Genomic DNA, 20,703 nt, shown 5'->3' with positions numbered 1-20,703 from the left:
GTAACTTATACAAGATAAAATAAGTGTTTTTCATATTATTTATTAAGTAATAAGCAAAGAAACACAAAACAGCTTTTAAATAGTGATTTATACCTCAGTATTGGAAAACACACACAAATACCCAATCCTGGCAAAGTTTTCGTAATTATTGGGGGCATTACACAGAGTCTTCTTTTTAAAAAGCTGTATGGCAACATGGAGTAAACTGTAAAGCTCTTAATAAAATTTAATCCAGATATGTCTGTCCTGGCAAACTATCCTAAAAATACCATTGTGAGAGAGAAACATTGATCAGTTGCCTCTTGTATGGCCCCCAAGTTGGGACTCCCACCAGGGACTGAACCTGCAACCTAGGCACATGCCCTGACCAGGAATCAAATCTACCACCTCTTGGTTTGTGGGCCAGTTCTCCAACCAACTGAGCCACACTGGCCAGGACCAACCTTTGTTTGTTAATAAAACAAAGGGTAGGTAATCTTGAAGTTGTAGCCTAAAGTACTTTCGTGTATAGGGAAATATTATCAAGAAAGGAAATTTTGACACATGCTACAACATAGGTGAACTTTGAAGACATTAAGTGAAATAAGCCTGTCATAAAAGGAAAGCTTATGAGTCCACTTACATGAGGTACCTGGAGTGGTCTAATTCATGGAGATAGAAAATGGAATGGTGATTGCCAGGGGCTGGGGGGAAAGTGAGGGTGAAAAATTAGTGTTCCATGGGTATAGAGTTTCATTTGGGGAAGGTGAAAAAGTTATGAAGGTGGATGGTGGTGGTGTTTGCACAACAATGTGAATATCTTAATGCCACAGAACTATATGCTTAAAAATGGTTAAAATAGTGAATTTTATCTTAGGTATATTTTACCACAATAAAAATATGAAGGAAAAAATGCTTAGTCTGAAATGAGGACACTGTGGGCCCACTGTAGAAAGGGAGAGAACATGGAGTCAGGCTTTCCTGCCGGGAGTGGACACACATAATTTTTAAGGTGACTCTAAGGATAGAGAAGTAAATATAATATTAAAATTTAAGTATGTCATTCTTCAAGAACATTTCAGGATTGGGATATTGGTAGATTTGGGAAAGCTGGAATTAACTACATTTAAACTCAACAGTGTGTGGTCCACACTGCGGAAGGTATGATTTGAATCTGTATAACATCTACGTCGATTATTTTTAAAGTAGTATTATTTTGAAATATATAACCAAGTGATAAACTGTACATGTGAGAACATGCTGTTGGCTGGCAGAGAAGTCTTTGATGTCCTTTTTAATGGGTAGATAAGGATTTGCAATCAGACATTAATTATTGAACACCTAAGTAGTTGTGCAAATATTTTGTTAAATGGATGTTAATGGGTGTTTATAAAGCATTTATAAAGCATTTCTTTTCCTCTTAAGTAGGTTTATCCCATGTGCAGATCCCCTTATCAATGGTTTTGCTTCTCACAGTTTCAGTTACCTGTAATCCAAAAACATTAAATGGATATGAACAACTATATACCAACAAATTTGACAACGTGGGAAAAATAGGTAAATTCCTAGAAACATACAGTCTTCCAAGACTGAATCTAAAATAAAGAGAAAATCTGAATAGACTGATTACAACCAACAATATTGAAACAGTAATAAAAAAACTCCTAAAAAGCAAAAGTCCCGAACTAGATGGCTTCACAGGTGAATTTTACCGTTCAAAGAAAAACTAACTCCTGTTCTTCTCAAATTATTCCAAGTTAAAAGGACAAATATAAATGACCCATGGACATTGACAACAGGGTGGGGATTGACTGTGGGAGCAGGGGGTGGGCAGAACAGGAGAGAGTAATGGGGAAAAATTGGGACAACTGTAATAGAACAACAATAAAAAAAGAAAAAAGAATTTACCTACAAAAATAATCAAATTACTCCAAAACATTCAAGATGAGGGAAGACTCCTAAGCTCATTTTATGAAACCAGCATTATCCTGATTCCAAAACCAGATAAAGACATTGCAAAGAAAGAAAACTATAGGCTAATATCCCTGATATTACACATAGATGCTAAAATCCTTAACAAAATATTAGCAAACTGAATTCAGCACTACATTAAAAAGATTGTACACCATGATCAAGTGGAATTTATTCCTGAAATGAAAGGTTGTTATAATATCCACAAATCAAATAACATGATACACCACATGAACAAAATGAAAGATAAAAATCATATGATCATGTCAGTAGAGGAAGAGAAAGAATTTGACAAAATCCGGCACCCGTTTATGATAAAAACTCTCAGAAAAGTGGGAATGGAGTGAGCATACCTCTATGGTAAAAACTCTCAGCAAAGTGGGTAGAAAGGTAACATAGCTCAACATAAAAGCAAACTCCCAGCTAACATTGTACACAATGGGGAAAAACTAAAAGCATTTCTCTTAAGAAGATCAGGAACAACACAGGGATGTGCACTTTACCCGATTCAACATAGTACTGGGAAGTCCTAGCCATAGCACTCAGACAAGAAGAAGAAATAAAAGGCATCCAAATTGAAAAGGAAGTAAAACTCATTTGCAGATGACATGATAGTGTATACAGAAAATCCTAAAGGTTCTACCAAAAAGCTACTGGAATTGATAAGTGAATCCAGTAAAGTAGCAAGATAGAAAAATTAATATTCAGAAATCAGTTGCATTTTTATACACCAGTAATAAAGTATTAGAAAGGGAAACTAAGAAAATCCCATTTATACTTGTATCAAAAAAGTAAAATACCTAGGAATAAATTTAACCAAGGAGTTAAAAGATCTGTGCTCAGAAAATTATAAAACACTGAAGAAAGAAAATGAAGAAGATACAAATAAATGGAAGCATATACCATGCTTGTGGATAGGAAGAATTAGCATTATTAATATGTCCATATTACCCAAAGCAATCTGTAGACTCCGTGCAATTCCTATCTAAATGCCAATGGTGTTTTTCACAGAACTATAAAAAATACATGGTACTCGTTAGCTTTAGAACTCGTCAAACCTGGTACCTGTCGCATTTTGAAGAGAAAAAAAAATACATTACAGCCCTCTCTGCATGTGCTTGCTGCTCATAGGAATTGCTGGAACTTCTGTGAGACACAGCTCTACCCCACAAGAGAAAATGCTTCATCAATTGCTACTTGCTCATCACTCATTAGTACAAATTAATGACAAGTACTGAGGTACCACTGTAATCCAAAAATTTGTGTGGAACCACAAGAGACCTTGAGGGAAAAAAAGTAGTTGCAGGTATCATGCTAGCTGATACCAAATGATGCTATAAAGCTGTAGTAATCATAAAAGCACAGTACTGGCATAAAAACAGACACATAGGTCAATGGAACAGAATAGAAAGCCCAGAAACAAACCCATGCCTATATGGTCAATTAATATATGACAAAAGAGTCAAGAACACAGTAAAGATAGTCTACTCAGTAAATGGGGTTGGAAAATTTGACAGATAAAGGCAAAAAAAATGATTCTAGACCACCTTCTTACACTATATGCTAAAATTAACTCAAAATGGATTAATTAAAGACTTAAATGTAAGATTTGAACCCATAAAACTCCTAGAAGAGAACATAGGCAGTAGAATCTCAGGCATTTCTCATACCAGTATATTTTCTGATATATCTTCTAAGGCAAAGGAAACGAAAGGAAAATAATTAAATGGGACTACAACAAACTAAAAATATTTTGCACAGGAAAGGAAGCCATGAACAAAATGAAAAGACAGCCTACTAAATAGAAGATACCTGCCAAGGGTACATTTGATAAGGGTTTTTTTTTATTATTTTATTGTTCAATTACAGTTGCTGCATTTACCCCCCCACCCCACCCCAGTCATCTCCATCTCCCTCTTCTGCTTCCACCCCCAGCCCTTGGTTCCACCCCTTGGTTTTGTCCATGTGTCCTTTATAGTTGTTCCTGAAAACCATTCCCCCATTATGCCCTACCACCTCCCCTCTGGTGACTGTCAGATTGTTCTTCATTTCAATATCTCTGGTTATGTTTTTCTGGCTTCCTTGTTTTGTTGATCAGGTTTCAGTTAAAGGTGAGATCATGTGGTATTTTTCCCTTTCCACCTGGCTTATTTCACTTAGCATAATGCTCTCAGTTTCATCTGGGCTGTTGCAAAGGGTAGGAGCTCCTTTCTTTCTGCTGCATAGTATTCCATCATGTAAATGTACCATAGTTTTTTGATCCATTCATTTACTGATGGGCACCGAGGTTGCTTCCAGCAGTTGGCTATTGTAAAATTGTGCTGCTATGAACATTGGGGTGCATAGGTTTTTTTGGATTGGTGTTTCAGGGTTCTTAGGATATCATGCCAGCAGTGGAATTGCTGGGTCAAAAGGCAGTTCCAGTTTTAGTTTTCTGAGGAAATTCCATACTGTTTTTCATAGTGGCCGCACCAGTCTGCATTCCCACCAACAGTGCACTAGGGTTCTGTTTTATCCACATTCTCTCCATCACTTGTTTGTTGCTTTGTTTATAATGGCCATTCTCACCTGTATGAAGTGGTATCTCATTATGATTTTATTTGCATCTCTCTGATGGCTAGTGATGCTGAGCATCTTTTCATATGTCTCTGGGCCCTCTCTGTGTCCTCCTTGGAGAAGTGTCCAAGTCTTTTGCCCATTTCATAATTGGGTTGTCTTCCTAGAATTGAGTCATGTGAGTTTTTTGTATATTTTAGAGATCAAACCCTTGTCCCGAGCATCATTGGCAAATATGTTTTCCCCTACGGTTGGTTCCCTTTTAGTTTTAATGCTGTTTCCTTGAGTCCTGCAGAAGCTTCTTAATTTGATGAGGTCCCATTTGTTTATTCTTTCCTTTATGTCTTTTGCTCTAGGGGATATATTGGTGAAAATACTGGGTGGAATGCCTGAGATTTTCCTGCCTATGTTTTCCTCTAGGAATTTTATGGTATCACGACTTATATTTAAGTCTTTATCCACCTTGAATTTATTTTTGTGTGTGGTGTAAGTTGGTGATTGAGCTTCATTTTTTGCATGTAGCTGCCCAGATCACCTAGCACCATTTGTTGAAGATGCTATTTTTACTCCATTTTATGCTTCTTCCTTCTTTGTCAAGTATTAATTGACCTTAGATACTTGGGTGTATTTCTGGGCTCTCTATTCTGTTCTATTGGTCTGTGTGTCCGTTCTCATGCCAGTACATGCTGTTTTGATTACAGTGGCCTTGTAATACAGTTTGATATCAAATATTGGGATACCTCCTACTTTGTTCTTCTTTCTCAAAAGTGCTACTGCTATTAAGGGTCATTTATGGTTACATATAAATTTTTGAAGTGTTCTATATCTGTGGCATATGCCATTGGTACTTTAATAGGGATTGTGTTGAATCTATAAATCACTTTGGGTAGTATAGACATTTTGATGATGTTAATTCTTTCAATCAGTGAGCATGGTGCATGCTTCCATCTGTTTGTGTCTTCCTTAATTTCTTTCTTCAGTTTTGTGTCGTTTTCTGAGTGTAGGTCTTTTACCTCTTAAGTGGTTAGGTTTATTCCTAGGTACTTTATTTTTCTTGTTGCTATATCAAATGGAATTTTTTTTTCTGATTTCTGTTTCTGATATTTCATTGTTTCTATACAAAAATGCCTTTGATTTCTGAATATTGACTTTGTATCCCACTGTTTTGCCAAATTCATTTACTAGGTCGAGTAGTTTTTTTGGTGGAGTCTTTAGGATTTTCTCTGTATACTGTCATGTCATCTGCAAACAATGACACTTTTGCACTCTCCTTTACAGTTTGGATGTCTTTTATTTCTTTTTCTTGTCTGATTGCTGTAGCTGGGACTTCCAGTACTATGTCGAATGGACGTCATGAAAGTGGACATCCTTGTCTTGTTCCTGATCTTAATGGGAAAGGTCTAAGTTTTGTCCATTGAGCACTGATGGGTATCCTGGCCAGCAGAATCAGTGTGTTGTGGCAGTTATGAACAAATACACATGGACTACAAAAGTGCTGGGGGGAAAAAGAGATGGCATGGACACTCTCTAAGTGAGATAGAAGGTCAATCCCTGCCTGGTCAAGCTTTTATTGCCTTGCTGGGTACATTACATTGAGGGTGGTCCTCATTTACTATACACAGGTTCCCTGTAGGTGATTACCTTTTACAAATAACAAAGGAAAGAATGTTGCTAATTACTTCAAAGAGAAGGATGTTACAGATCAAGGGGGGAAGTGGTTGAACTGGTTATAATCCATACTTGGGAGGTTTAGCACAGACTTTAGGAAGATACAGTAAACACTTGCTGCCTCAGTTCAGGATGAGGGAGTTTTGGCAAAAGCAAGTCTCATAGCAGCCTAGGTACAATGCAGACCTGATTCCCCACAGGAAAATGGGCGTGGTTCCTGTGTGCCAACTCACTCCCCACTGGCCTTTCCAAGTGGGGGTTGACCTACATTCCCACCCACGTGGAACGGCTGCCTGTGGAGCACAATGTTGGCTGTAGGTCTCTCATATATGGCCTTTATTCTGTTGAGAAGTGCTCTTTCTATTCCCACTATGCTTAGTGTCTTTGTCATAATTTGGTGCTGTACCGTATCAAATGATTTTTCCACATCTATTGCTGTGATCATGTGATCTTTGTCTTTTGTTTATGTGATCTGTTACATGTATTGATTTGCAAATATTGTACCAATCTTGCATCTCTGGAATGAATAGCACTTGATCGTGGTGTATGATCTTTTTAACGTATTGCCAGATGCTATTTGCCAATATTTTGTTCACGATTTTAGCGTCTATGTTCATCACTGATATTGGCCTGAACTTTTCTTTCTTTGTCATATCTTTATCTGGTTTTAGGATTAGGATGATGCTGGCTTCATAAAAAGAGTTTGGGAGTCTTCCATCTTCTTGGTATTTTTGGAATAATCTATGAAGGATAGAGGTTAGATCATTCTTAAATGGTTTGTAAAATTCTCCTGTGAATCCATCCAGTCCAGGGGTTTTGTGTGTCATGAGTTTTTTGATTACTGCTTCAATTTTGTCAGTTGTTATTGGTCTGTTCAGGCTTCTGCTTCTTCATTCAGTTTTGGAAGATTAGATTTTTCTAGAAATCTGTTCATTTCACCTAGGTTTTCAAATTTCTTGGCATATAGTTCTTCGTAGTAATTTCTTATAATCCTTTGTATTTCTTTGGTGTCAGTTGTAATCTCTCTTCTTTCATTTCTGATTGTGTTTATTTGGGTCCTCTCTCTATTTTCCTTGATCATTCCTCTTAAAGGCTTGTCAATTTTGTTTATCTTTTCAAAGAAACAGCTTTTGGATTCATTGATCATAGAATTGTGCTTTTAGTCTCTATGTCATTTAATTCTCTGATCTTGGTTATTTCCTTCCTCCTATTTGCTCTGGACTGTCTTTGTTGTTGATCCACAAATTCTTGTAGGTGTAACATAAGTTTGTTTATTTGAAATGTTTCTATCTTTTTTAGGTAGGCCTGTATCACTAGGAGCTTCCCTCTCAGAACTGGCTTCACTGTGTCTCATAGGTTTGGGGTTATTATGAGTTCACTTTCATTTGTTTCCAGAAACTTTTTGATTTCTTCTCTAATTTCATTCTTGACCCATTCATTGTTTAATAGCATGCTATTCAGTTTCCATGAGTTGGAGTGTTTTTCAGTTTTCTCCTTGAGGTTGGTTTCTAGTTTCAGTCCCTTGTGGTGAGAGAAAATGTTTGATGTGATTTCAATTTTCTTGAATTTGTTGAGGCTTGCTGTTCCATCGTGTGGTCTATGTTTGGAAATGTTCCATGTGCATTTGAAAAGAATGTGTATTTTGCTTCTTTGGGATGAAAGGCTCTAGATATATAAGTTAAGTCTATTTGATATAGGACATTGTTCAACGCCACAATATCTTGGTTGATATTTTGTTAGGGACATCTATCTATTTTTGACAGTGGGGTGTTAAAATTTCCTACTATAATCATGTTGCTCTCGACACCTTTCTTGAAGTCCTCCAAGATTTCTTTATGTACTTGGGTGCTCCTATGTTGGGTGCATATATATTTATAATGTTTCTGTCTTCTTGATGGATTCTTCCCTTGAGTGTTGTGGAGTGACCTTCTGGGGCTCTTTTTATGGCCCTTTTTTGAACTCTTTTTTGTCTGATGTGAGTATTGCTACCCCGGCTTTTTTTCCTGTCCATTTTCTTGGAATATTTGTTTCCAGCCCTTCGCTTTCAGTGTGTGTAGATCTTTTATAGTGAGGTGGGTCTCTTGTAGGCAGCATATGTGTGGGTCATGCTTTCTTATCCATTCAGCTATTCTGTGTCTTTTTATTGGAGCATTTAATCCATATATGTTTAAGGTTATTATTGATACGTACTTATTCATTGCCATTTTTTTGCGCCTGTGTTCCTCTCTCACTCTTTTTCCCCCTTTTAAAGCAGTCACTTCAGCATCTCTTGCAGAGTTTGTATGGAGGAGGCGTATTCTTTGAGGCTTCTTTTTTCTGGAAAGCTCCTTATTTGGCCTTCCATTTTAATTGAGAGCCTTGCTGGATAGAGTAGTCTTGGTTGTAGGTCTTTGTTTTTCATTACTTGCAATGTTCCTTGCCATTCTCCTCTGGCTTGGAGCATTTTTTTTTTCTTTTTGAGAAGTCAACGGTAGTCGTATTGGGGCTCCCTTGTATGATACTTCCTGTTTCTCCCTTGATTCCTTTAAGATTCTCTCTTTGTCTTGGAATTTTGCCATTTAAATTATTTTGTGCCTTGCAGGGGGCCTCTTTGGGTTCTTCTTGATTGGGACTCTCTGTGTTTCCTGGATTTGTGTGACTTTTTCTCTCATCAAATTAGGGAAGTTTTCTATCATTACTTTTTCAAACAACTTTTCTCTCCCTTGCCCCTCTTTTTCTCCTTCTGGTATCCCTATTACACAAATATTATTACGTTTCATGTTGTCCTGCAGTTCTCTTAACACCTCTTGGTTCTTTCTGGGTCTCTGTTCCTTTTCTTGCTCTTTCTGGTTTTTTTTTTCCCTACCTTGTCCTCCAGCTCACTGATTCGATCCTCTGCTTCATCTAGCCTGCCTTTTGATTTCTTCTAGTGTTCTTCAATTCAGAAACTGTGTTCTTCATTTCCTCTTGGCCCTTGTAGATAGCTTCTATTTCCTTTTTTCATGTTGATATAATTTGCAGTGAGTTCATTGTAGTTTCCCTTTAGTTTTTGGTAATTCTCTGTGAGCTCATTGAGCTCTTTGTAACCTTTGCTTTGAACTCAATATCTGTTAGTTGACTTGGCTCTCTTTCATTTAGCATTCTTTCTGAGTCTTCCCCCTTTCCTCTCAGTTGGGGTTTGTGTCTTTGTCTTCCCTTCTTTTGTGAGACTCCTCTTGTTAGCCTCAGCTTCTTAAATTGATCTGTCCTGGCTCTCTGGGTTTATGGTGTGAACTTCTGTGGTAGTAGATCTGTGAGATTCAGTAGTGCAGTCTCCTCAATTTCCTGCACTTGCTGCTCCTGGGCTGTCATTTATGTTGGCTCTTTGGATGTCTTTGGGTTTTGATTGTTGTTGGGTCTTTCTTCAGTGGTTCCTTTCCTCCAGCTGGTTAACTGAGGGTCACCCTACCCAGCATGTCTTGTATTCTGTTGTACAGGTGCAGACAGGTAATAATGAAGCTGGTTCTTGTGTCCCAAGTTTTGAGGTTTCTCTCTCACTATTGTTCAGTTGTTTGTTCTGGGTTATTTCTCCACTGTTTTAGTTGTAATTCCAGATTGGTCCTGGGTGGGGATTAGTGTAGCTTTCACTCACTCGTTCATCTTCTTCCGTTATCTGTTGGTGCTTCCTTTGTTGGTGGGTTTTCTCTTCCAGCAGGTATACTGGTGTTCACAGCTGTCACCTACTCTTTTATGTGATCATTTGGAGCGGGAAGGCAAAATGGATTAAGACAGTGGAAGTGTATTCTATGGGACATAAAGGACCAAACCATAGAGAAGAGATAGGAAATCCTTTGGATAAGTATAGTATAAACTTACACTGCAACTTACAGTGAAACTGTGATATTTTACCCAACTAGACACTTTTTAGACAGGGTGGAAAAAAGATAAGATTCTTGTTAGGAGAGGGGAAGGATTGTGAGTTGGATCCAGAAAAGAGTGAGCTTGTGGGGTGTCAAATTATGAGATATAGTGAGAGTAAAGGATAGAAACTAGGTATAGGGTGCGAGAGACTAGAGTTAACCACAACAGTAATAAAGTTCGAGAAGACAGTGAAATGAGCTAAGGTCCAGGAGGGGTGCTGTGTAGTATTTACAATTGTATGGAACAAAAATCATATGACAGAATCTACGTGATCTGAATAACAAGAATAGTAAGTACACGACCCAGAGGAGTGTGCTATTGGAACATAAATGAAGTGAAAGAAGGAAAATTAAAAATACACTAAGAGAACAAGAAAACCAGTCTAACAATGCAATTACACAAATAAAACAAAACTAAACAGAAAAGCAATTAAAAAATACTAATAAAATGAAAGAAGTAAAAATAATGAAATAATAATAATAAAACAAATAAACAGTAATTTGCAAGTTCTCTGGAATAGCAGAGTGTTATTTGTCTCAGTTTCTAATTCGTTGGGATGACCCCTCTTTGTGTCTGACTGTGGTCCTTTCACAGCTCCATGTCTGATTGTCTCATTTGTGGGAGGGGGGAAAGAAAGGAAAAAAAAACCCACCTTTAAACTAGCCAAGCCAGTTCTGCTGTCTTCCTGGCTAGTTTAGTTTGCCTTTCTCCCTTCCTGTGGTTTTATGCTGATGGGAGCCGGGTCTGAGCCTTGCTCTTCACAGTTGCCCAGCCTCCAGCCCAATTCCTCAGTTCACTGCTGGGCCCCCAATGCCCTTCTGTGCCAGGCCTACACCTTCAGTCCACCAGTTGTACTGTCTGAGGTATACCAGTTAGGGGCAACTCGCACACCGCCTTCTCTCTCTTTGCTATCCTAGGTCCTAGGAACTCTCAAAGTCTCTCTTCAGGTTAGTTTGGTTTTCCCACTGAGTTAAGTCTTTCTGGAAACTGCTGACTCCCTGAGACCTGCTGCTCTCCTCTGTGGGGACAGTGGGGGGGGGGGAGATGGCGGGCGGACACCTCCGCCTTCTTAGTGAGCCAGTCTGGCCCCACAGTGCTGTGGTGGGCCTGCACCTGGCCTCCCCTGCTGCTGCTGGGGTGGGGGGCCCCTACTGCTATGGTAGCCGTGGGTTGGGCACATATGGCTGGGGACTTGGGTGCGGGCAAGCACCCTTCCCTCTGTGGCCATGGTCCTGGCAGCAGGGGTAGGCCCATGGCCAAGGCTGCAGATGCTGCAAGGTTGCAGCCAAGGGAGTCACAGGCACAGCTTAGGAAGAATACCCAAAACAAACACCAAGAGCCTTTTTTTTTTTTTAATGCCCTGTTTAAGCCTGCCACTCCAAACAAGCACCTGGCCTCACACAGCCCAACTTTCCAACAAGACTGGAGACTATCCAGGTCAAGGTCCATCGTGGCCCAACTCTTCTCTTTCCAGTTATCACCAGCTCCCCAATTTCTCTGGTAATAACCCCACCAGTGCCCACAGCCCAAGGGGGTGCACATCGCCCCTGTGCATTTGTTTACTTCTTTATTCCCCACAGTGATTTCAAGCATCCAGGTCAATCCTGGTGCTGCGCAAACCTCCCTGTTTGGCAGAGGAGGGAAGCCATTGACCTGGCTGTCTTCTAACAATCCTGTGTCAGGCCCAGCTGCAGCCACCCTGATTCTTGAGCTGGTCACAGGGACCTATTGTCACAAAGCAGTCTCCTTACCATCTGATTGTTCACTGTCTTCTACAGTTTTGGCCTGCAACCTTCATGTATGCTGAGATACCATTGGCTGTTCACTTTGTTCCTCAGAAGATCAGCCAGGTGTTCAAGCTGCGTGCAGGGGAAGTGGACTCTGCTCCAACCTGCCTTGTCACCATCCTTCCTCTAATAAGGGGTTAATATTCTAAATTGTAAGGAACTGCTATAACAACAACAACAAAAAAATCCAGTTTAAAAATGGGCAAAGGACTGAGTAGACATTTCTCCAAAGTAGACATACGGTTGCTGAAAGATATATGAAAAGATGCTTGATGTCACTAATCAGTAATTAAAACTACAGTAAGATACCACCTCATACCTGTCAGAATGGCTATCATCAGTAAATCAGCAAGTAACAAGTGTTGGTGATGATGTAGTAAAATGGGAACCCTTATGCATTTGGGTGGGAATTCAGATTGGTGTAGACACTATGAAAAACAGTATGGAGGGTCCTCAGAAAAAACAAAATGGAGCTACCTTGTGACCTAGCAATTCTACTTCTGGGTATGTATCTAGAGGAACTCAAAACGCTGATTTGAAAGAATATATGAAAGAACAGTGTAATAAATGTTATCTGTGCTTATTACACTGTTACTTACAGTAGCCAAGATACAGAAGTAACCCAAGTGACCATCAATAGATAATTGGATATAGAAAATTGGTACATACATACAGTGGAATATTACTTAGCCATAGTGAGAATGAAATCTTAACCCTTTATGCCAAGTGGAATAACTCAGAAAAAGACAAATATTATATGATTTCACTTATATATGGACTCTAAAGAACAAAATAAACAAACTAGAAACAGACTTGGATACACAGAACAGACTGATGGTTGCCAGAGCAGAGGTAGGTTTAGGGTACTGGCTGAAAAACTGAAGAGATTACTGGGTACAAATTGGTAGTTACAAAATAGTCATGGGAATGTGGAGTACAGCATAAAGGATATAGTCAATAATATAACAGCTATGTATGGTACCGGGTGGGTAGTAGAAATATCGGACAAAAATATTTGTAAAATATATGATTAAGCACTATGCTATACACTTGAAACTAATACAAAATAATATTGAATGAAAACATTGTAATTGAAAACTAAAATTTTAAAAGAAAACAAAAGTATTAAATGGAGAATTCCAGAAATAAACAATTCATAAATTTTAAATTGTATACCATTCTGAGTAGCATGATGAAATCTCAATATGAATATCATCCCCTTGTCCAGTGTATCCACACTGTATAGGGTACCTGCAGATTAATCACTTTGTAACCAGTTGGTTATCATATCAACTGTTGAGATATCACAGCACTTTTGTTCAAGCAGCCCCTTGTAGTAGTAACCTAATGCTATGTCACAAAGCCTACATCATTCACCTCACTTAATCTCTTCACATAAGCATTATATCATCTCACATCATCACAGGAAAGGGAATGAGTACAATATTTTTAGAAAGACCACATTCATATAACTTTTATCACAGTAAAATTGTGCTATTTTTTAGTGTATAAATTAAACTTGATCATAAGTATGCATGTATAGGGAAACATAATATATATAGGGTTCAATATTATCAGTGATTTCAGGCATCTTAATGTATCCCCACAGATAAGGGGGAACTGATGTATACACTATTTCTTACCAAAACCTGATTTTTATAGATTAAAAAAACTAAGCTATAATTTTATTGTTTTGTAACCTAAATCTTTATTTAGTAGCATATGGATTTAATGAGGTTTTTCTCATAGTTTTATATTCTGATTCTTTTGATTGTTATGGATATCTCTGAAGACATTAGGCCTAAGAAATATTTTTATGTTTTTTATCGAACTGTTAACTAATAGTAGGTCAAAATCCTTAACTATGGAGATCAAATATATAAATTTCAGTCTTTACTGATTTAATTTTGTAGACATGAAGGCTATAAGTATGTCATGTAGTGTTTTGAATGACTTGTGAAGATTCTAAATAATATGTTTTAATGTGTTTATTAACATGTTAATTATTAAGTATTAAAGTTAATAATTCAATATGTGTTTAAGTATTCTATAATACTTAAGTATTATAAAATACTTACCAAGATTTTATTTTAATTTGTTAATGGCTTTTATCCTATCACTTTCTATTCTAATAAAGTAGCTGGAAAAATAGAAGTTAGCAGTCAATTAGAAACTCAATGTTGAATTTAGATGCTTGTGAATTTTAGATGTGCATATTTTTTATCTTTTATTGCATTGAGGAAGAATTCTTTTCTTTTTTAGTAAAAAATCCCAGAAGTGGGATGAAATGAATATCCTGGCGACATACCATCCCGCAGACAAAGACTATGGTTTAATGAAAATAGATGAACCAAGCACTCCATACCATAGGTAATGTTTTGTAGACATTATTCGTTGTTTTGTTTTGTTTTTTGACTTGTTTACATTTTGCATTTGATAAGAACTTCTAGATAACAGCTGATTTGAGTTTGTGTTTGTTTTCATATTTGTTACTAGAGCACTAATTAATAACCACACTGCATATTTTTGTGTAATAACATAACTAATATGTAACTTTTAAATTGTGGGATATATTTTGTACATTATAATTTTAGTAGTAAGTGTTTATTTGTTGCACCTTAGTGATTTCTAGCTGTCAGTGATGCTCACAGGCCAGTGATATTTGTCTTCCTTAAAATAATCTACAGGGTCCAGAAGAAGTAATGCCATTGAGTATAGTTGGTAGGGCACATGAATGTCTCACATGAGATGGACAGCAATTTGAATATTTCACCTAACATGTGATGTGGTATGCTTGAGTGTGATATTGTTATGTTACAAACTTTCCTGCTTCTGATTTTGTAACAGAAGATTTTTATGTAGTAAAATACGGGCATTTTGTGTACCAGACCCTGTATTTATTAAAAGGAAAATGAGGATTGGGTGTCTTTGTTTTTGAAATAGATATCAGAGGCTTACATTGTCTCTTTGCAAAAAATAACTTCACAGATGGTAACTATATTTTTAACCCATTCAAAGACAAGTTGTCATTACTACTTTTTGATGTCCTTATTTTTGAATTACATAATATTGTAGTTTAGATAATTACATTGTGATTGTTGACAATTTTAAGTCTTGCAGAATTTTTAAAATAAATTTTAAAATAAAAGTGTGTGGCAGTGATTAGTATAAAGGCAAAAATAATATATCAATAAGCATTTTGAGATGATGGCATTCTAAATACGGAGAAATACTGGTCTGCTTGAGCAAGATGGCTGCTGCAGTATGGGGTATGACTCAGTACCAGGATCCCAGCAGCTAATCTCTCAGTTCTTTCCCCAAAGTATTGTCCTTTGTCTCTCCTCAAGCATCTCTGGTCCACTCTGCACCTCCCTTTGCCAGACTCCAGGGTCAGAAGACAGAAGACTTCTGGTCGAGATGGCAACATGGGCAGACATGGCTTGCCTCTTCACACAACCACATCAAAATTACAATTAAAATGTAGAACAACCATTACTCAGGAATGTCAGAAATTGAGATCAGTGGAAGTCTGACAACTATGGAATTAAAGAAACCACACCTCTCCAGACTGGTAAAAAGGGTGTAGATGTAAAATGAGTTGGTCTCACATCCATGTGAATAAAAATTCAGGAGGGATATCTCAGGAGCAAGGAGTCCTAGCCCCATACCAGGCCCCCTAGCCCAGGAATCCAGTGCCAGGAAGATAAGTACCCACAACTTTTGGCTGCAAAAGCCAGCAGGGATGGAGTCAGTAGAAGAAACTGCTGGAGCCCCAAACAGTTCCTCTTAACCCACACATGGGCTCACCTACTCAGACTCACTCCCTCTGAGTTCCCACACTGTGTTAACACCTTGAAAGGCACCAGTGGTATATAGGGAGAAACTGAAGTGTCTGGCATCAAGGTTAGTAGAGGCCATTGTCTCTTTGCTAAACCCTCCCCCACAGAGCTGGCAAGCTGATGTCATATCTGAGGCTCCATCAACTTAGCTAACAGTGTTTGACCCACCTTGGAGATTCCCAGAAGCTCTGCTCCACCCAACTTATAGGCCCACCCAGGCTGCTTTTCCATAAGAATGGCTGGTCTTGGCTCCTAAATCCTATCAGACAACCAACAGCTGGCTTCATTGAGCTCTAGCAGCACCCGGATTAGATTCAGAGCTTGGCTGTGCCTGGAAATCTCCAAGCCTAGCACAAATAGCAGCCATCTCAGATTGCTTTACAGCTCAGGCAGGCTGCCCTGGGCAAAACACAGGTGGGGGCTGACCTTGACCTGTACCTCCTGGGAAAGCCCAGGGCTAGAACACCCAGTGGACACTATAGACCACATCAGAGCACTACCACCCTGCCCCTGCACAGCTGATCATCCACAAAGGGTGGAAGTTGGTGGTCAGTGGTCACAGCGAGTGGTAAATCCCTCCCACTGATCTGCCAACAGCAACCAAGGCTCAACTACAAGAGGAGGGTATACTCAGTCCACATGTAGGGTGCACCTCAAGTACCCAGCTTGGGTGATGGGGTCTGTGCCACTGGACACTATAGGGCACTTACTACATTAATCCTTACTATCAAAACATGGAGTCAGAGCAATTCTACCTAATATATAGAAACAAACACAGGGAGGCTGCCAAAATGAGGAGACAAAGAAACATAGCCCAAATGAAAGAAGAGGTCAAAACTCCAGAAAAAGAGCTGAACAAAATGGAGATAAGCACTATCAGATGCAGAGTTCAAAACACTGTTTATAAGGATGCTCAAGGAACTTAGTGAGAACCTCAGCAGCATAAAAAAAAAAAGACCCAGCTAGAAACAAAGGATAGACTAATTGAAATAAAGAACAGCCTTCAGGGAAACAACAGCAGAATGGATGAAGCCAAGAATCAAATCAAAGATTTGGAACATAAGAAGCAAAAAACCACCACACAAAACAACAAGAAGGAGAAAAAATTTAAAAAAATGAGGAAAGTATGAACAGCCTCTGGGACAACTTAAAAAGGTCCAACATTCTCATAGGGGTGCCAGAGGAGAAGAGAAAAAGCAAGAAATTGCAAATCTATCAGAAAAAATAATGAAAGAAAACTTCCCTAATTTGGTGAAGGAAATAGACATGCAACTAATTCCAGGAAGCACAGAGAGTCCCAATTATCATGGATACAAAGAGACCGACTCCGAGACACATCATAATTAAAAGGCCAAATGTTAAAGATAGAGACGCACCCTGGCTGGTGTGACTCATTGGATTGAGCACTGACCTACAAACCAAAGGGTTGCCGGTTAAATTTCCAATCAGGGCACATACCTGGGTTGCGAGCCATGTCCCCAGTTGGGGGCCCACTAGAGGCAACCACACTGATGTTTCTCTCCCTCTCTTTCTCCCTCCCTCCCTTTCCCTCTGTCTAAAAATAAAATCTTTTTTTTTTTTAATAAGAGAGGCTTAAAAGCAGTAAGAGAAGTTAGTTACCAGATAGTTGCCAGATGGAAGGGGGGAGGGGGAGAATGGGTGAAAAGGTGAGGATGTTAAGAAGTGCAAATAGGTAGCTACAGAGTAGCCTTGGGAATTTAAAGTACAGTATAGGAAGTAGAGTAGCCAAAGAACATATATACATGACCCATGGACATGAACAATGTTGTGGGGATTAACTGAGGGAGTAGGGGGCACTGGATGGAGGGGGAATAAGGGGGGGAGAAATCAGGACACTATAATAGCATAATCAGTAAATATAATTTTTAAAAAAGTAGAAACACTAAGTTCAGAATTAGGCCTTAACTTATATTGGAAAAATAAAGATTTTCAGACTGAAATAATTTGAAGTAAAACACCATAAATCCAGAAGTTACTATTAAAAAAGAGTTAAGAAATTTTGTTTTAAATCAGTGAGTGAAAGCTTTGGAAGAAGATAAGTTGCGGTAATAGCAGAAATTGATAATAGCAGAAACAGTAAAAACAAGAATAATCATGGAGATTGTGGCAGGGATAGAAAGAAACAATGAAATAAGTACAGATATTTTTTTTAAGATTTTATTTAGTTTTAGAGAAAGGGAAAGGAGAAGGGAGGGAGGAAGAGAGGGAGAGAAACATCAATGTGTAGTTGCCTCTCGCACAGCCCCTACTGGGGACCTGGCCCACAACATAGGCATGTGCCTGACTGAAAATCAAACCAGCGACCTTTTGGTTTGCAGGCCAGCACTCAATGCCACACCAGCCAGGGCAGAAGTACGGATATTGAAACTCCAATACTAATAAACTTAAGGGAAGAAATGAATGTATAATTTATAAAAAGTTTGTATTCTTACAAATATATACCTTAAAACATAGCTTAAAACTTGTACCAGAAGCCAAAGTCAGGGCTTTCTTTTTTTACAATAAAAGTGGTAGATTATTTTGTAACTACCAATTTGTACTTAATTACTATACCTCTTTCACAGGAATATAAAGTACAGCATAGGGACTATAGTCCATGTATATGGTGCCAAGTGGGTATTGGAAATTTCGGGGGGAACACTTTGTAAGGCACAAAATGTGATTGATTATCTAAGCACTGTGCTGTGTACCTGAAACCAATGTAAAATAATATTGAAAGTAAACTAACTGAAAAATAAGAAGATAAAAATAAGTAAAAGTAGTATATATCTCTTTTCTATGTTGGTTGGAGATAACCTGAAAGAATTTAGATCAAACATGATTCAAAAAATAGCTATTGTCATTTTTAGGCTTTATGTTTAAAATATAAGTGAGAACAGATATTTGATGCTGCTCTTTTTCTTCTCTTTACCTTACCATATTCTTCCTCTGAGAGTCTCTAAAGTTATTTTCTCTCTAAATGATTGAGGCATTATGTATATACAGAAGTATGTACACAACTTTTATTAATTCAGTGCTCAGTTTTACCAGCTTTGTCTGAAAATAAATTTTTTTAAAGATGCTTTTTAGTTCTTTTGCAACTTCTGGCCAATATGGAGGTATAGGTAGATACACTTTGCCTCCTTACACAACCAAAGGAAGGACAACAACAAATTTAAAAACAAAAAATAACCAGAACTGCCAGAAAATCAAACTTGGAAGTCCTACAACCAAGGAGTTAAAGAAGACACATTCATCCAGACTGGTAGGAGGGGCAGAGACCAGCAGTCAATGCAGAGAGGACTCTCAGCGAGGCGGTGGCTGGCTGAGTGGGCGGTCCCCCATTTGCATGTGGATAAACCAGGAGGAACAACTGGGGAGCAGGACAGACTGAGAAACCCAGGATTCCAGTGTGGGCAAATAAAGCCACAAAACCTCTGACTGGAAAAAACCTGTGGTTGTTGAGGTGGCGGGAGAAACTCCCAGCCTCACAGGAGAATACATTGGAGAGACCCACAGGGTCCTGGAATGTGCTCAAAACCACCTAGCTGGTAGTCAGCACCAGAAGGGCCCAGTTTGCTTGTGGGTAGCAGAGGAGGTGACTGCAAGCCAGCTGAGAGCCAAGCAAACAGCATTGTTACCTCTTGGACCCCTCTCCCACGTACAGTGCCACAACACATCAACATGGGTTGCCCCGCCCTGGCAAATAGCTAAGACTCCACCCCTTAGAACGTAACAGGTGTGTGGAGACAAAATAAAAATGGCCCAAATAAAAGAACAGATCAAAGCTCCAAAAAAAATACAGCTAAGTGATGAAGAGATAGCCAACCTGTCAGATGCACAGTTCAAAGCACTGGTAATCAGGATACTTACAGAAGTGGTTGAGCATGGACACAAATTAGATGAAAAAAATGAAGGCTATGCAAAGTGAAATAAAGGATAATGTACAGGGAACCAACAGTGATGGGAAGGAAACCGGGACTTAAATCAATGGTGTGGAGCAGAAGGAAGAAAGAAATATTCAACCAGAACAGAATGAAGAAACAAGAATTCAAAAAAATGAGGAGTGGCTTAGGAACCTCCAGGACATCTCTAAATGTTCCAACATCTGAATTATAGGGGTGCCAGAAGGAGAAGAGGAAGACCAAGAAATTGAGTACTTATTTGAAAATATAATGAAGGAGAACTTCCCTAGTCTGGCAAAGGAAATAGACTTCCAGGAAGTCCAGGAAGCTCAGAGAATCCCCAAGAATTTGGACCCAAGGAAGTACACACTAAGGCACATCATAATTACATACCGAAGATGAAAGAGGAGAGAATCTTAAAAGCAGCAAGAGAAGGAGATAGTTACCTACAAAAGAGTACCCATAAGACTATCAGCTGATGTCTCTAAATAAACCTTACAGGCAAGAAGGGGCTGGAAAGAAGTATTTGAACTCATAAAAGGCAAGGACCTACATCCAAGATTACTCTATTCCAGCAAAGCTGTTATTTAGAATGGAAGGGCAGATAAAGTGCTTCCCATATAAGGTCAAGTTAAAGGAGTTCATCATTACCAAGCCCTTATTATATGAAATGTTTAAGGGACTTACTAAGGAAAAGACCAAAAATATGAACAGTAAAATGACAACAAACTCACAACTAGGAACATTCAAACCTAAAAAAAAAACCAAAAAAACAAAGCAAACAAGTAGGACAGGAATAGATTCACAGAAATAGAGACCACATGGAGGGTTATCAGTGGGGAGCAGAAGAGGGGAAAATGGAGGAAAAGGTACAGGAATAAGAAGCACAAATGGTAGGTACAAAATAGACGGGGAGATTAAGAATAGTATGGAAAATGGATTAGCCAAAGAACTTATATGAACAACCCATGGATATGAACTAAGTTGGGGGAATGATAGTAGGAGGGGTGGTACAGGGCAGAGGGGAATAAAGGGGAGAAAAAAGTGGGACAACTAATAGCATAATCAATAAAATGTAATTAAAAAATAAAGATGCTTTTTATAAAAAGATCAGGTTAT

General features: G+C 38.5%; 1 protein-coding gene across 2 annotated transcripts in view; it reads left to right on the top strand.

Moving 5' to 3' along the window:
* The window catches only part of PPP1R2 (protein phosphatase 1 regulatory inhibitor subunit 2), a 41,757-nt gene that overhangs the window by 9,888 nt on the left and 11,166 nt on the right, over positions 1-20,703 (top strand). For both annotated transcript variants that reach the window (XM_045851357.1, XM_045851358.1), the window contains exon 2: positions 14,103-14,210. In XM_045851357.1, the coding sequence (XP_045707313.1) occupies positions 14,103-14,210 (108 nt within the window). The remainder of the gene's footprint in view (positions 1-14,102; positions 14,211-20,703) is intronic.

Source organism: Phyllostomus hastatus, unplaced genomic scaffold (genome assembly GCF_019186645.2).
Source record: "Phyllostomus hastatus isolate PE091 unplaced genomic scaffold, TTU_PhHast_1.1 phas_contig_86, whole genome shotgun sequence".
Classification (NCBI taxonomy): Eukaryota; Metazoa; Chordata; class Mammalia; order Chiroptera; family Phyllostomidae; genus Phyllostomus; species Phyllostomus hastatus.
Note: the sequence above shows the minus strand (reverse complement) of the source record. Positions and strands in the feature narration are given on the sequence as shown.